This window comes from Neoarius graeffei, chromosome 28, assembly GCF_027579695.1.
Source record: "Neoarius graeffei isolate fNeoGra1 chromosome 28, fNeoGra1.pri, whole genome shotgun sequence".
Classification (NCBI taxonomy): Eukaryota; Metazoa; Chordata; class Actinopteri; order Siluriformes; family Ariidae; genus Neoarius; species Neoarius graeffei.
In genome coordinates, this window is record NC_083596.1 from 39,660,536 (window position 1) to 39,678,713 (window position 18,178).

An 18,178-nucleotide genomic window follows, 5' to 3' on the forward strand; every position below is an offset into this window, starting at 1 on the left:
CCGGTTTCCTCCACAGTCCAAAGACATGCAGGTTAGGTTAACTGGTGACTCTAAATTGACCGTAGGTGTGAATGTGAGTGTGAATGGTTGTCTGTGTCTATGTGTCAGCCCTGTGATGACCTGGCGACTTGTCCAGGGTGTACCCTGCCTTTCGCCCGTAGTCAGCTGGGATAGGCTCCAGCTTGCCTGCGACCCTGTAGAACAGGATAAAGCGGCTAGAGGTAATGAGATGAGATGAGCTTTAATATGACCCTAGGTTCAAGTGACTTGATTTTGATGTTGATAGTAGGTGGCTTCACGGAGGTACAATATGCACTCTACCCAGTGCCCTTCTAGTTAACTACAACCCCAATACCAAAAAAGATGGGATGCTGTGTAAACTGTAAATAAAAACAGATTGTGATCTGCAAATCTCAGAAACCCTATATTTCATTGACAATAGTACAAAGACAACATATCAAATGTTGAAACTGAGATACTTTATTGTTCTTTGAAAATATATGCTTATTTTGAATTTGATGTCAGTAACATTTCAAAAAAGTTGGGACAGGGGCATGTTTACCACTGTGTTGCATCACCTCTACTATTAACAACACTGTAAACTTCTGTGAACTGAGGAGACCAACTGCTATAGTTTGGAAAGAGAAATGTCCCATTCTTGCCTGATATGCAATTTCAGTTGCTCAACAGTTCGAGGTCTCCTTTGCTGTATTTTGCGCTTCATAATGTGCCAAATGTTTTAAATGGGAGACAGGTCTGGACTGCAAGCAGGCCAGTTTAGCACCTGGACTCTTATTACAGCGCCATGTAGTTTTAATATGTGCAGAAAGTGGTTTGGCATTGTTTTGCTAAACGAAGGCCTTCCCTGAAAAATATTTTGTCTGGATGGCAGCATATTGCTCTGAAACGTGTATACATCATTCAGCATTAATCATACCTTCCCTGATGTACAAGCTACTCATGTCATGTGCACTAATGCACCCTCATACCATCACAGATGCTGGCTCTTGAACTGTGCACTGGTAAGTCGGATGGTCCCTCTCCTCTTTAGCCTGGAGGACGTGATGTCCATGATTTCTAAAAAGAATTTCTACTTTTGATTCCTCAGACCTCGGGATAATTTTCCGCTTCGCCTCAGGCCATCGTAGAAGAGCTCATACCAAGAGAAGGTGACATTATATCTGGTTTTAACTTGCATTTGTGGATGCAGTAATGAACTGTTTTCACAGACGATGGTTTTCTGAAGTGTTCCTGAGCCCATACAGTGATTTCCATTAGACACGTCTGCTTTTAATGCAGTGTCGCCTGAGGGTCTGAAGATCACAGGCATCCAATGTCAGTTTTCAGCCTTGTCTCTTGCATACAGAGATTTCTCCAGATTCTCTGAATCTTTTGATATTATGTGCCATGGATGATGTGATCCCCAAATTCTTTGCAATTTAATATTGAGGAATGTTATTCTTAAATTGTTGCACTGTTTGCCCATGCAGTCTTTCACAGAGCAGTGAACCCCTCCCCATCTTTACTTTCTTTTTATACCCAATCTTGTTACTGACCTGTTGCCAATTAACCAAATTAGTTTTCTTTTGTTTGTTTAGCATTACACTTTCCAGTCTTTTGTTACCCCGTCCCAACTTATCTGAAACGTGTTGCTGACATCGACATCAAATTCAAAATGAGCATACATTTTTCAAAAAAAATAACATTTCTCAGTTTTAACATTTGATATGTTGTCTTTGTACTATTTTCAATGAAATATAGGGTTTCCATGATTTGCAAATTATCGCATTCTGTTTTTATTTACAGTTTACATAGCATCCCAACTTTTTTTGGAATTGGGGTTGTATTAGGAGAACTGAACTTCCGTAATCCCCAAATATCACGTCTTGTTTATTCATGCAACTATACGGTGTAGACTTTTCCCTACACACTCATTAGCCAAACATTTAAAAGAAAACGGTCTACAAGAGGGCACTTGTAAAAAACAGTGTCAGCTTTGTTCAGGCCTCCTATATTAATTACTTACGCCCTGAATATTGTAAACAGATACAACTGGACATAGTGTGCATCTTTCAAGCAAATACATCCAAGCTGCATAGGCTTAAAAACCATTTCAAAGTATAAACAAAAGGATCCAAGCCTCAAGGCTGAAAATGTGGCTGCGTCCCATTTTAAAATTAGATCTACTCCTTATGTGGAAAGCTTGCAGAACTGAACTCCTTCCCATGTTCAATTTTGAGATACTGAGAAAATACTTTCAAGTTACTCAGTTTCAGGGAGGTGCAATTATAGTCTATAGCAACAGCACAGACGGTGTCGAAAGCCGCATGGCAAGTCACGTTTATATTAAAACGTGCTATTGCTTGCACATTAACTTCCACAGAGACTTGTAAGGTAATCTTCAATATGAAGTTTTCTAGGAAGAGATGTTTAGCATTTTGGAAGGAATTTCAGTGTCTGTACTTTGTAAACCCTGAGGCATAGCTGTTCCTGGACATACAGTACTGAAGAACTCTGAGTCATTTGTGGTTTCTCAAGATTATCACAACCGCAGGATAACAGTACCTCCAGTTCATGTAGTGGATTACATTCCTGGAACAGCACATTCCAGTCCCACCCCCCCTTACATGAAAAATACATCCACATGCTTTGTAACAAGATTTGGTGAAGAAAAACTACAGGTGAGGCAGGTGGTTGCGTAATCAGGATTTTTATAATGCGCAAGAAACTATTTAGATTTGGCCTCTAGAGAGGAGGGGGCGCTACATACAAAAACCCTAATAAAATGACCCCGTCCTTGACACTTCACGCCATCATATACATATATTTACAAAAGGAATTTGTGGTACGATGTACCGATCAGACCATAACTTTGTACACAATATTACATGTAATGCAATACATCGCTTCTTTCGAGCGTAGGTTAATACTAGTCTTTACCCTGTAGGAGGGCAAACCCCAACACCCCACACACACACACACCCTTTGACGCGTCATTTCGCTGAGGCCATTTCTCAAAAAAATCCACCACAGGTACAAATCCGTTACATACTATAGTCATGTGGCGTTAATACAGCAACGAGCAACCTGCTGTAGTGAACAGGAAATCTTTATTGAAGTTATTAAATCTAACTGAACTCAAAAACGTACTATCTTCACAGCTGATGCCGACTGGAATGTGAGTTGTACCGGGCCACACATGCAGGACGACAGGTGAAGAATATCTTCCAATATGAATAAAATGTTAGTAAAATATACACCTTTAATAATCTAAATCCTGGACAGATTAACAAACAAAACACCATGACTTTTAAAAAACAAACAAACTGAGCATTCTGTAGCCAATCTGCTTTGCCCAGGAAACCGACATAAAACCAAAACCTTGTTTTGGGAAACAAGTTTTCAAAAACAATTAGGATTACACGCTGGGCATGACGACTGACCCAAACGCGGAGTTATTGTTTCTGTAAGGCAGTTAGATCGGAACGTACTATGCAAGATCATTCATAACTGCTATGATGAGCCTTTCACTCAGCAGGAGTCACCGAAGAGAGCTCGGAGCCCTTTAGGAGTTCAATTATCCTTAGACAGCTTCATCCAGGAGCTTTATAAGAGTCTAGCTTTAGTAACTTAGGAGACTTCTCTAATACTTCATGCTTTTTCTTCCTTTCCCTCAGACACTTTCATGCAGAGAAATAACGTTTAAAAAAAAAAAAACCCCGAGAAAAGACAGGAAGCAATGTCTGAAGATGTGAGCAGTGAAGCTTCCAGGCCTTGGTGAAAATATGAAACGCTCAACATGACTGGCAGAATTGGCCACTGGGTCACACTCTGAAGCTCTCTCCTTTCCCGTCAATATGGCGCAGACGCAGGTAGACGTCTGTGCCGATTCCCTGCATCGACTGGATAGCCAACGAGCCGCCCAGATATTCAGCATATGCCCTCGAGGTGGGCAGACCAAAACCAAACCTAGAGACAGATAATAAACAAGGTTTGGGGGGGGGGGGGGGGGGGGGGGGGGAGAAGAGAAATACACGCACACACCAGGTTAAATGCGCAGTAATCAGTTTTGAAAGAAAGTCTTAAAATAAAAGTATGAGAGAGCTAGCCAAAATACATCATGCAAGCTGAACAGATAATGTGTTCCAAGATATGAAATACAGACAAAACAGGTTTTTTTTTTTTTTTAAAGAAAGCTAGCCAGGAAAAAAAAAAAAAGATTTTTACCATCATACTCAAACCATTGGGTTTAGAATTTCGGGCTATATTTAAAAAAAAAAAAATAATTAAAAAAAAAACCCCTGCTCGTTTCAGCTGCTTTCCCAACTTCCCAACATGGATCATTTTCCTACAGCACTCGTCAACATACTTCCTAATACACATTTCACTTGAGCTCAACTGTGGTGAAAAATGAACCATAAAAGGCCACAACAGCTAAACTTCAACGGAACTCTGTAGTGAAATGATTTTTTAAATCAGGGTAGGCCACGATCACGAGAAGACAGACTGCAGACACACATTACATCATGGAAACGCTCATGAGGTGAGTCAGTGCTGACCTGTGTGGTTTTTACTTCAGAGTCATGCGTTTAGAAAGGCTTACAGTAAGGGGGCAGTGTTGTGACAGCATACCAAAGCCCTTGCAGTTAAACCTGGCCTGTACCGGATTGGGTTGGCCTGAAATGGCCCTTTTCCACTACCCTTTTTCAGCTCACTTCAGCCCGACACGGCTCGCGTTTCGACTACCTCAGAGCAGCACGACTCAGCTCGCTTCAGCCTTACTCAGCACCCAAAACTTGCACGGTTTTGGAGTAGGGCTGAAGCGAGCCAAACCGAGCCGAGTGGGGCTAGGGGCGTGAGGAGACACTCCCCTGTGCACTGACTGGTGAGGAGGAGTGTCCTCACACGCCCACACACGCCCCGCGAGCACGCTGGGATCTGTAAACACCGTAAACCCGGAAGAAGACGAATTACGAGAATTTCTGAAGCCTTATGCGCCCCGCCTCATCTATACGCTCTTGCCAGTATCTGTTGGCGTTGTCGGTGACAACAAGCCACAGCACCAAGACCAGCAACACTAACGACTCCATGTCCTCCATGTTTATTGTTTACTATCCGGGTCGTGAGACTACCGCTTAAAAGGTCACTGATGTCACTGTTTGCGCTGCCTAACGACATCACGTGACGTCCACCCACTTTCGCTAACTCCACCCAATGTGTCCACCCACTTCCAGCCAGCACGGTTCAGCGCGGTTGTAGTCGAAATGCAACTCCAACAGCCCCACTCAGCCGCGTTCAAGCGCAGAACTCTGGGGAAAATCTGCCCAAATTAAACAAAATTTCCAATATGCGTATACACTACTGTTCAAAAGTTTGGGGTCACTTTGAAATGTCCTTATTTTTGAAAGAAAAGCACTGTTCTTTTCAATGACGATCACTTTAAACTAATCAGAAATCCACTCTATACATTGCTAATGTGGTAAATGACTATTCTAGCTGGTTTTTGGTGCAATATCTCCATAGGTGTATAGGGGCCCATTTCCAGCAACTCTCACTCCAGTGTTCTAATGGTACAATGTGTTTGCTCATTGCCTCAGAAGGCTAATGGATGATTAGAAAACCCTTGTACAATCATGTTAGCACAGCTGAAAACAGTTGAGCTCTTTAGAGAAGCTATAAAACTGACCTTCCTTTGAGCAGATTGAGTTTCTGGAGCATCACATTAATTTGTGGGGTCGATTAAATGCTCAAAATGGCCAGAAAAAGGTCTTGACTATATTTTCTATTCATTTTACAACTTATGGTGGGAAATAAAAGTGTGACTTTTCATGGAAAACACAAAATTGTCTGGGTGACCCCAAACTTTTGAACAGTAGTGTAACGGTCATAAAAAAAAAAAAAAAAAAGAATCCTTTTGCCAAGTTTGGTGAAATTCCTCCACAAGTTGTGAGAGGAGTTGATTCCAGAAGGTGAGCACCCTTCGTGAAATGGACATTACCGCGACATAATTCCCCCTTGGGCCTTTCAGCCAGCTTCGGATAAAAGCTGGCGTAATGCTCACTCACCCGTGCATGGGGCCTGACTGAGGGCCGCTGTTGGTCATGGTGTTGAAGAGGTTGCTCATGCGCGGGTCCTGTGTGCTCTGCTCGGCCGTGCTGAAGTGGTAGTCCATCACTTTATCCATGATGCTGTGGGGAATGCCGCCGCCCCGATCCGAGATCCTGCACAAGAACAGCAAATCAGGGCAGACTCTGGACTCTTTCACCCACAAGGGGATCAGATTTAAAAAAAAAAAAGTTTCATCAGTGTCACACAAATGCAAGAAACAGCACAGTTACATAAACCCCAGGCAGATGTTCAGTAGAGCGCTGCGTGGGACTGGGACGAGGTGGACTTTCTGCTTGATCAGTTCAAAAAGCGGTTAAAATGCTGACCAGGTCCTGGCAAAGCAAATGTGTGCACGCTGGTCAAATTTATCACACCTGCAAACAGATCTTTACTTTCAGCACTCAACACGACTTGCGCAACTCAACACGATGGCGCAACTCGAGTTAATGGACCTCTTTCTCCAGAACAACTGCACTCTGCGCTCAAATAAACACTTAAAAAAGGTTGGATAAAAGGCCTCAATCTGTCAGGAAAATGCATTCGACAATGCTGAGGGCCAAGCATCTAAAGCAGTTAGTTAAATTTTACCCCAGGTGTCCTTCCATAGCAAACGGAGGCAAGGAGATCAAATCATGTCCTACACGCCAATGGTTTAAGTCTGCTAACAAGACTGTTTTGTTTGGCTAATTATCTAAAAACACTGGCGCAGAAATTGAAATGGAGTTTGAATACAGAAAAGTGCAGCCAACCCAAAGGGTTCCTGCATACACAGGCTCACCTGATGACAAAGTCCGTATCATTGTTGGCGATGGTAACCACCACGTCCGGGACGTTGTAAGGCGTGTCTAAATGGCTCTCCATTGTGGCCCTATAAAAAAAAAAGGGACAAATACAAGTTTTACAAGGATTAAATGACCCATATGCAACATTAACTATTAACCCAAGCGTCATGGCTCAACTATAAGGCCAAGAGTTGAAAATCATACATGAGCAAAATATTACAGAACCGAAGATGATTGTCGAGATTAGAACAGATGTCCAAAAACATTGCTTACTGATTATTCAGGTCTTTTGTGATTTTTTTTTTTTTGTATAAAATTCTATGTCAGCACTTAAAGTGCGTATTCCGGACCAATTTTGTGGGGTTTTTTTTTAATATGAAAAGTATGTCCCTTTACACACTCATTCAGAAGGGTAATTTTGCACAAGGCCATCTGTCTACAGCAGAAAAACAAAATAAAACGCATCTGGAAAAATCCCAAGGGAGTCTGGAGCCAGATTCGTGACGTCACCTGCGGAAGCACCAGCAGGCTGCGCGAGCTTTGCACGGTTTCAGTGCACAGCCTGTGTAGACCAAGCGCTCCCATTTCTCTCTCATTGTCTGGTCTTTTGGGAAATGAGGAGTACTAATCCCATCAAGATTGGTGTTGCTACACTCTCCTACGATACATCTGTTAACCATTTTAATAAATTACGCGATAACGTTGAAGAAACTTGCAGAAAACCACCAGGTCGTTCTCGCAAACAAACCAGCGCTGACGTAGGATTCAGAAGGAGGCGTCCCGCACGCGACGTCATGAAAATCAATGTTTGCCAGGAAATCCAAATGCCAAGTTTTTCCAGAGGCGGACCAGTTCGCCTCAAATGGCTTGATTTCAACTGAATTTTTCTGGTATTGCGCAAGGTAAAAAAAAAAAAAAAAAAAAAAAAAAAATTGCACAAAACGTGACAGATATTTGACCAAAGTTTAATATAAAACAGGAGAATTACATTGATCTTGCTCCTGAATTTACCTGTGATATGCACTTTAAGGTTTAAAAGGTTTATCTAATATTGATCTGTTGAACCCTAATAAGCACAGTATGACTGAGGAATTTATTAATACCATGTACAGTATGAGTCTCCACCCAAAAATTACCAGACCCACCAGAATTACTGACCATAGTGCTACCTTAATAGATAATATATTTACCAATGATATAGATAACATAAGTGGAATATTTATCAATGATATTAGTGATCATCTACCAGTTTTTACAATTTATGACTGCAATCATAAGAGAAATATGACAGACCATAAATTTAAGTATAGAAGAGTTAGGACTGAGGAAGCCATGTTTGCATTAAATAATGGGGTCATTCCATGCCAAATCAACAGATACCTGACAAATTTATGCTCGACCATCTCAGATTTCAATGAAATTTGGAGGGCTCAGAGATGCTATTAAAAGAAATTAATTCCCAAAATTTGAGCTTCCTATCTCCAGCGGTTTCAGAGATACAGGCATTTGAATTTTTTGATTTTTGCTCAAAACATACATTTTTCAAAAAGTGCAATATAATCTTTATTATGCAAGATAGAAACCTAAAATTTTGCACAGAGAGACAATGTCTTGTACTACAAGCTTCAACTTAGAATTTCAATGGTCATTGTATATTATATGGTGATTTTAACAAGGAAATTAAAAAGACAAATTTGCATTTTTAACTCATTCTGGAAGCTTGCCTGTGGCAGTAATGCTTAAACTAAGAATTTTATTCAAATCTACACAGAAATATCTACCAATTTCAGTTTTACCAAGTCTCCACTATTCCTAGTTTGTCTGTAATAGGGTTTTGAAATTCGCCGATTTCTAAAACATGCTATTTTCAGTAGCAAGAAATCCAATGTGGGATAGCAGTTTGGAACTTGTAAATTTTTCAGTAATCCCCAAGACCCAAAGGTATCAAAGGTCACCTATTGTGCTGTGTTGATATTGATAAGGCTGGCTGTTGACTGGCACACAATAGCTGGTCATTGATTGCTAATGTTACACAGTCTTGGATTAAAATCAATTTACAAATAATTAATACTGAGCATTAATTGAAATTTTATTTAAAATTGAGGAAGAAACATGTCTCCTAACCTACTTGAGCCTTATTGAAGCATTTATTAACCCTCAAATATCAGTTATATGAAAATATATCAAAAATTCGAATTTGGTGAAAATGGATTTTTTAAACCCCTGTAGTTTAAAAATACTTGAGAGACACAGAACAAAAATTTGGAAATATAAAATATGGGTCTTGGGGATTACTGAAAAAAACTTACAAGTTCCTAACTGCTATCCCACATTGGATTTCTTGCTACTGAAAATGGCATGTTTTAGAAATCGGCGAATTTCAAAACCCTATTACAGACAAACTAGGAATAGTGGAGACTTGGTAAAACTGAAATTGGTAGATATTTCTGTGTAGATTTGAATAACATTCTTAGTTTAAGCATTACTGCCACAGGCAAACTTCCAGAATGAATTAAAAATGCAAAAAAAAAAAAAAAAAAAATGCAAATTTGTCTTTTTAATTTCCTTGTTAAAATCACCATCTAATATACAATGACCATTGCAATTTGAAGTTGAAGCTTGTAGTACAAGACATTGAGAGTCTCTGTGCAAAATTTTAGGTTTATATCTTGCATAATAATTATATTGCACTTTGAAATATGTATGTTTTGAGCAAAAAAAACATTTCGAAAAATTCAAATGCCTGTATCTCTGAAACTATTGGTGATAGGAAGCTCAAGTTTTGGGGATTAACTTCTTTTAATAGCATCTCTGAGCCCTCCAAATTTCATTGAAATCTGAGATGGTCGAGCATAACCTCTTGTTGATTTGGCATGGAATGACCCCAATGATTTATTAATACAAGACTGGGAATCAGTTTATATAGAGAATAGCATTGATAGAGCAAATGATAACCAAGTATATTCAAATTATTATATGATAAAAATTGCCCACTGAAGCAATATAGTACAAAACTATAATGACAACCTTGGATTACTAAGGGATTACAAAATGCCTGTAAGAAGAAGAAAAAAAAAACCTCTATATAGAGAATTTATTAAATTAAGAACCAAAGAGGCAGAAAAATATAAAAACAAGGTTAACAAGTATCATAAGGAGATATAGGAAGGATTATTATGGTAAACTAATATATAAATAACAAAAATAATAAAGGAATATGGAATATATTAAATAGTATTATTAAAGATGGCTCTGGACAAATACATTACCCTAAATACTTTAATGACAAAGGTATCGAAAATTATAACATGGATGTAGTTGCTAATAGCTTTAATAATTTTTTTGTTAATGTTGGACCAAGATTAGCTCAAAATATCTGAGACAGTAACAAATGATTGTATAGATAATATTATAAAGGGGAATTATTGTTCTATGTTTCTTACACCAGTAGATGAGAAGGAAATTGATATAGTTAATAAATGTAATAAAATGTCCACAGGTTGGAATGATATATGAAACTAGTGAAAACTATTATTGGGGGGATTTCTAAACCATTAACACACATCTGTAACTTGTCATTTCAAACCAGTACATTTCCAAGCAATATGAAAATAGCAAAAAGTATTTCCATTGTATAAATCTGGGGACAAACAACTTCACAAATTACAGACCTGTTTCTTTACTTCCTCAATTCTCCAAAATTCTTGAAAAACTATTCAATCACAGATTAGATAAATTCATTGAAAAATACAAACTACTCCGTGATAGTCAGTATGGATTTAGAGCAAATAGATCAGAGATGGCACTAATGGAACCAATTGAAGAAATCAGTAACTCTATAGATGATAAACATGTCGCTGGGATATTTATTGATCTTCAAAAAGCTTTTGATACTATTAATCATGATATATTAATTAATAAGATGGAACAATATGGGATAAGGGGAGTTGTATTAAATTGGATAAGAAGTTATTTGAGCAACAGGACAATTTGTGAAGTTGGGGGACTCTGTCTCAACTCGTTTGAATATTGAATGTGGTGTCCCTCAAGGGTCAGTATTGGGTCCTAAACTGTTTATTCTTTATATAAATGATATGTGCAATGTATCAAAGATATTTAAGATGGTATTATTTGCAGATGACACAAATGTTTTGTTCTGGAACAAATTTACATGAGTTAGAAAACAATCTCTTCAGAATTGTGCAGGTTAAAAAGTTGGTTTAATCAAAATAAATAATTAAATCTGTCTAAAACAAAAATGTTATTTAATAATTATAAAATAAATAGGGCAATAAATGTACAGGTAGATGGTGTTGATATTTGTTGGGGTTCACCCAGAAAGAGACCCTGATTCCTTCATGAGCCACCCTCGGATCCGGGACGATAATGATCAGGTCGAGAAAAACAGACAAAGAAATAACAATAAAATAATAAGAAATCAATAATAATTATTGTTATAGTTATGGGGTTTCAAATGCCATAGATTCCGACAAAGGTACCCCTTTCACCTCAAAAGTCACACAAAACCTTTGTAAGTATCTCTAAACTAAACTGGTGTTTTCACATTCCTCAATCCTCTGGTATCGTAGAACGTACTAATCGAACACTGAAAGACAAATTAATTAAGGTCATGCAGGACACAGGTTTGCTTCTGTAATCCATAATTCATTCTGGCTGAAATTCGTGTGACACCAAGAAATTATTTTTGGAAATAAAGACTTCCCCTGGAAGAAGGGAACTCCGGCTCCGGGTACCTCTGATTTGAATATGCATATGGATGAGTATTCTGCAGCCCTTATAGATAAGTTGCATAAAATTTGTACCAAGGTCAATAATACAATATTATCTCCACCACACACCCCTTTCACGTGGGAGACAGGTGCTGGTGTGATGACTTTTTAAAGTAATGATTTGGACAATTGGGAAAACAACATAGTGGGCCTGCAGACATAGTCGCCATTACTTCTACTGCTGTTTTAACTGATCTTTTCCACAGTGGATCCATGCCACGCGATTGAAGAAGGGTCCATAACAAAGTTGTGTTACAATAACAAGTTTGCTGCTATTAATGCTTTTTGTGTCCCTATCTAGTCTCCCTCTGGCCATTTTTTTCTGTATATTGTGCATTTTAATCTCAACGAAAGCTTCACTGAATCTTTAGAACAAACTCGCATGCGTGTGTGAATCAATTTACTTGATTCACTCTTGATTCTTCAGAAACTACGGGAACCTTATTTGTATTCCTGTTTTCAAATTGTAAACAATAATCACACTTTCATGCTGCATGAAATTAAAGTATGAACTTTCCTCAACCCATTACGTGTGCATGAACTCAAAAAAAAAAAAAAAAAAAAAAGAGTTGAAAAGAGTTTCTAATAAATTTCTTGGGGTAATAATAGATGATAGAATTAATTGGAAATCACATAAAATACATACTAATGAAACTATCAAGAAGCATATCTGTGTGAGTAAAGCTAAGTACGTCCTGGACTATAATTCACTCCGCATTCTTTACTGTTCCCTGGTTTTACCGTACTTAATACTGCTCAGTGGTGTGGGGAGATGCGTATAAATGTTCACTTCATGCAATAACTATACTTCAAAAAAAAGCTATAAGAATAATTCATAGTGCTGGTTACCGAGATCATACTAATTCACCATTCTTAAATTCAAAATGTTTAAAATTCAGGGATATTATAGAATATAAAACTGCCTTAGTAATGTACAAAGTAAGGAATTATAAAGTACCAAGGAATATCCAAACAATGTTCTCAGATAGAGAGGGGGGCTATAATTTTAGGGGGAAATTGAAATTTAAAATTCGCAGTGCTAGGACAACGTTAAAAATGTTCAGTATCTCCTATTTGAACTATTTGTGGAGTAAAGCTATGGAACAGTTTGAATGTGGAGCTCATGAAATGTACAACTATAAACCAGTTCAAAAAAAGGTATAAGGAACAGATTGAGGTATAGGGAGGAGGAATTACAATAACATGCTGTTGATAATATAAGTGTATATATATGTGCGTACGGGGCACTTTAACAGGAAGAAAAACGTGCGTGTGCAATCGTTAACTGAAACGTGTTAAATTGCAATATTCGATTCGTTTCGTTCAGGAAAAACACATGAAAGGTAACCACCACGTTCTGCGCATCTCTCTCAAGGAAGAATGTTGTGAACTAGCATCTGTTTCTCGTCTTGGGGGCTCGAAAAGAACCATCATTATGGATATTCCGGAGTAAATCATCTGCCCCTTCATCCAACAAGAAAGAATCTCCATTATCAGAATTCTCTCCGAAACGCGATTCCATATCGAGACTGGTCTAACCGCTGCTGCACACTGGAACGGAATTGATACCTGGATCTGTGTTACACGTGTGACATCACACACACACCACTTTGAGATCTTCCGGTTCAGTCTCGGCAGATCTTTTCCATAATCTTTTCCGTTAATTTATGGCCTATGGTTCAAAAACACATGGTCAATCAACAACGATTGTTGCTTTGTACAAGGAGAAAAGTGGGGTTTGGAGGCGTTATACATTTTAACTGTAGTGGGGGAATAAGACACCCATAAAAATAAATTTTTGCCATGTCCAACCTCATCTTTCCTGACCTGGCCATGTACATTTGCATAAAGCAAGCAGATTTGTCTCCTCCCACTCCCCAAAAATATGAAAAGGCATCCCTTTAAAGGTCCCATGGCATGAAATTTTCACTTTCTGAGGTTTAACATTAAAATGAGTTCCTCTGACCTTCTTAAGTCACCCCAGTGGCTAGAAATTTCATAATGTGTAAACCAAACTATGCCCAACCTTTGTCAACATTTGAGAATGGCGCGTCAAAACGGCGCGTTGATAGGCTCTTCCCTTTACTACGTCAGCAAGGGAGATGATCCCCACGCCCCCCCTCTGGATTCCCACCCACTGTATGGATTGCCCCGCCCAGTTGTAGTGAGACCATAGAGGACACAACAACATGGCATCACCTAAGCGAGCGAAACATGGAAATTGCGCTGTACATGGATGTGACAACACAGAAAGGAGTCTGTTTTTACTGCCGACGGGAGAGCCCCTGAAGACGCAGTGGCTTAATTTTATTTACTCCAATAATACGCCGTCGAGTCTACCTAAGACGGTGTATGTTTGTCGGAAGCATTTTCCTGAGGAATGTTTCCACAACTTGGGACAGTACAGGGCAGGTTTTGCACATCAACTGTCACTGAAGCCTGGGTCCGTACCAAGCATCCCTGCCGCATCAGCAACAAACACCGAACAAGTAAGTGTATAACTGTTAAGTCGTTTTGCCGTGTTTTAAAATCGGTGCGTTAGCCTTGCAATGGCTACATTAGCTGTGCAGCTAACCGCTTCCTGCAGTTAGCCAGGTACTCTGCGCTACAAAACCAAAAAGCATGCAGCATGCTCTGTTAAACTGAGTTTAGTCTGGAAATTGACTAACTTATGAGCTTATGTTTGACTATTGCTCCACAATGCATGTCTTCTGTTGGATAAGCGATATGTTGCTGTAGTTGCTGCTTCTATCCTCTTTGGTTATGGAGTGTGTGTTCAAGCCTAGGGTATTATACGTTCGTAAACTACCAGTCCGAACACACTCTCTGTGTCACGTTGAGTTTACGAAAGGAGTCCGAGGGAGAACGGGGTTTTGTCTTAGCAGCGTGGCTACAGGCGCTGATAGCAGCGAGTATGTGTGTGCACGCAAACACTACTACTAGTGTTGTACACACATTTTCCCACTCCCTTATTTAGACTTGTGAAGGAACCTGATTAGTGGTCATTTCTTCTTATGTTATGTATTTCTCATTTATTTTTGTGTGTCCATAATTTTCTGGTCAAGCCCCTCCCCCCATGGCCCGCCCCCACCCTCTACCCTTCCCCGCCTCCATGCTTCTCATTAGCAAAACGACCCACTGGGAAAAGGGCTAAAAATGGGGCTCTCCCCCAGGAGGCTATATCTACGTGTCGAGGGTTAATTTCGAGAAAGGCTGCGGATATAACATCCAGAAACCTCCACGAGCCCGTTTAAAGCATCAACAAACCACCATGCCATGGGTCCTTTAAGGCACATTTATATATATTTAAAAAAAAAAAAAAACCCGCTCGACGGCCATAACCAAGTACCTTAATGGCAAGGTTAAAGGTCATACAAACTGTTTAAGACATTCATCCCCATTCAGTCGGTCACTTCCTTAAAATACAAGATACCGGTGCAGGTCTGAGGTCTAAAGGCTGGGATTTTACAGTCAGTGACCTTTATAGTGAGGCATTTTTGGCCACATTATCTGCCTGCTCATCAGCGAGGCCAACATGGAATCAAAAACAGATACTCAACCTCGGTCTTCGTAAAAAGTTTATCTGCAATGCTGACGATCCAAGGGCCTTGAAGCTTCCATAAAATATCAGGGAAAAATAAAGCCAACAGGAAATTGCAGTTTGTGTTGGATGAGACGGACCAGGATGGAGTCGAGCTATTCCTTTGTTTTTATTCATTCGTTAGTTGCCCATCAGACAAGTTGACAAAGCAATAACCTTATTACTGCACCCCCACCCAGAGCAACACTTCCATCAAGTTCGCTGACGACACCACTGTCACTGGGCTGATCACTGGTGGAGGAGATGAGAGCACCTACAGGGAGGAGGTGGCTCAGCTGGTCTCCTGGTGCCAGGAAAATAACCTCTCCTCGAATGCTGAGAAGACCAAGGAGATGATTATTGACCCGAGGAAGAGGAGGAGAGACCAGCACACCTCGCTGCACATCAACGGGACACAGGTGGAGAGGGTGAAAACATTTAAATTCCTCGGAACTCACATCAGTGAGGATCTCACCTGGACACACAACACACCATCAAGAAGGCTCAGAGACTCCTCTTCCTGAGGAAGCTGAGGAAATTTGGACTGTCCACCAAACTCCTCAGCAACTTCTACAGGTGCACAGTGGAGAGCGTCCTGACAAATTCCATCACTGTGTGGGACGGGAAATGCACAACTCAGGACAGAAAGGCTCTCCAGCGTGTCATTAAAATGGCACAGTTCATCTGTGGAGCTGTCCTCCCCCCACTACAGGACATTTACAACACCCGGGTCACAAAAAGGGCACAGAGCATCATCAGGGACCAAACACACCCACAACACAGACTATTCACACGCCTACCATCTGGCAGACGCTACAGGAGTGTGAAAGCAAGGACTACTAGACTAACAAACAGTTTTTACCCCCAGGCCATCAGGCTTTTGAACCATGGATTATAATCACCATCTACCTCTAGATTTCCATCAGGCTTTGAGCCACGGATTATATTAGCAATTTTGCACAAGACATTGCACAGTATATCTACCTCCATGTTTGCCTCCTTTTTTTTTTTTTTTTTTTTTAAATGTCATCTTCATTTTCCACTCTACCTTTTATATTTTGCATTCCATATGCACTTTACATTTCATTATATATTAGTGCTGTCAAGCGATTAAAATATTTAATCGCGAATAATGTCGCGACTGTCATAGTTAACTCGCGATTAATCGCAATTTAATCGCACATTTTTGTCACATGAAAAACCATTGTAATTCTCTTACCAGCATAAAAAAGTGAATGGGCTTGCTCACCGTTCGAACTACGGGGGTACTCGGGGGATCCGAGATCCCCTGAAACAGACAGGAGATCCCTTGAAAACATGATTTGGGAAATGTTGGGTGGGGGTGGGGGTGGGGGGTGTCTCTAAAATATTGGCAAAATGATGTTTATTGACATAGCAATCGTGTGTAACGGGAAGCATTTGCATATCCGAAGTGAGCGCGCGATCGGAGATCCGCGCTCTGAGACAAGCGCAAGCACCCCCCCCCCCAAGGGAAAAAAAAGGGACCCTCCGAAAATATCGGCATAGTTCGAACACTGGTTGTACCAACGTGTTTTGTTTTTTTTTAATTGCAGAGCATAACACGTCTTGTCACAGCCACTGCAAAGTGGGGCTGGAGCCGCCGATAGGAAAACGATCGGCGCACCGTGGCTCTTCGGGGGAGGGCAGAGGACTCTGGCTGTGCGGGGCGTGGCATCATGTCACAGAGCTTTAATCTCGCGATAAAAAAAAAATTATCGCCGTTAAAATTGAGTCAAGTTAACGTGTTAATAACGTGACATTTTTGACAGCACTAATATTATATATATGAGTGATTCCACGCTTATGGGTACTGAAATGGGGACATGAACTTATTCACCTAAAACCATTTCTTTTTTTACCATCAGGTCACAAAACATGTAATCTTTAATGAATGATATGTTAAAAGATAACTTTAATTTTCTGAGATGTAATAAAAACATTTATATGCCAAAGTCAAGCCTATGAGTTCCAAAATGATGTCTGTTACATTACTTCTGTTACGATTGTCCATCTCGCGTCTGTTACAAATTAATTACAATCTAGCGGATCCAGCAGTCGCCTGGGACAAGCCGACTCCTCCAAAGACAGTCCAACTGTCAGAACGTGTTGAGAAACGACATAAGATAAAGGTACGTAGAGCTATAGAGTGCTCCGACATGATGCTTAAAATAGTAACCATGCGGTCTGCGCGGCCATCTTGGAAGTGACTCGCTCCAGAGCGCTCATAGAGTACACATCATAGAGTACACATTCATGATAATCATAAATGTAATCATAAAGTCGGCGTGATATCAGTCATGTATTTGCTTGTGAAAGCTTGCGGCTTTCATGTAACTGCCGCCTAGCAACGAGAGGCAAAGGGTAAAGAGGGTAGGCTATCAGATTCTATTCGGAAGAGATCAATACATGATTGCTTAAAAATTAGGTATTTTAACAATTTGCATCTGTTTTGTGATTATCGTGACACTCGTGTTGTGTAGAACTGTATGTCTTATCAGCACATCGAGGATCTTCCACCGGAGGCTTTAGCAAGCACTCGTAGCAACACTACACTTTACCCTTTGCCATGCGTTGTTAGGGAACGGTAGCAAGTACCCCGATGACCGACTTCAAGAATATGTAGAAAAAATTTAGAAATTATACTTTCCAAGAGTCATTTGAGCTTAGTGTATTGCATTTCCATTTATATTGTAGGTTCTTGCTGATGTTTTTGCGGAGTATGACGCAGCTGCTGAATCAGAAGCTGCAGAGTTTGTATGTACTAGTTGTGAACATTCACATTATTATCAATCTCATTTATTTAAAATCAGATAAAATCATGCCATCGTGATCACTGCTTAAAGTACCAGTATTTGGTTGTTGAGCTAGCACTAGAGTTCACCGGCGTTTTCATGCGC

General features: G+C 40.0%; 1 protein-coding gene across 1 annotated transcript in view; it reads right to left on the bottom strand.

The window, feature by feature from the left end:
• Positions 1-2,694: 2,694 nt before the first annotated feature.
• Positions 2,695-18,178, bottom strand: part of bckdk (branched chain ketoacid dehydrogenase kinase) — a 79,019-nt gene continuing 63,535 nt past the window's right edge. Inside the window, exons 9-11 of the mRNA XM_060913131.1 lie at positions 6,887-6,976; positions 6,066-6,221; positions 2,695-3,969 (exon numbers count right to left, since the gene is read on the bottom strand). Coding sequence (XP_060769114.1) covers positions 3,825-3,969; positions 6,066-6,221; positions 6,887-6,976 — 391 coding nt within the window. The 3' untranslated portion in view covers positions 2,695-3,824. The remainder of the gene's footprint in view (positions 3,970-6,065; positions 6,222-6,886; positions 6,977-18,178) is intronic.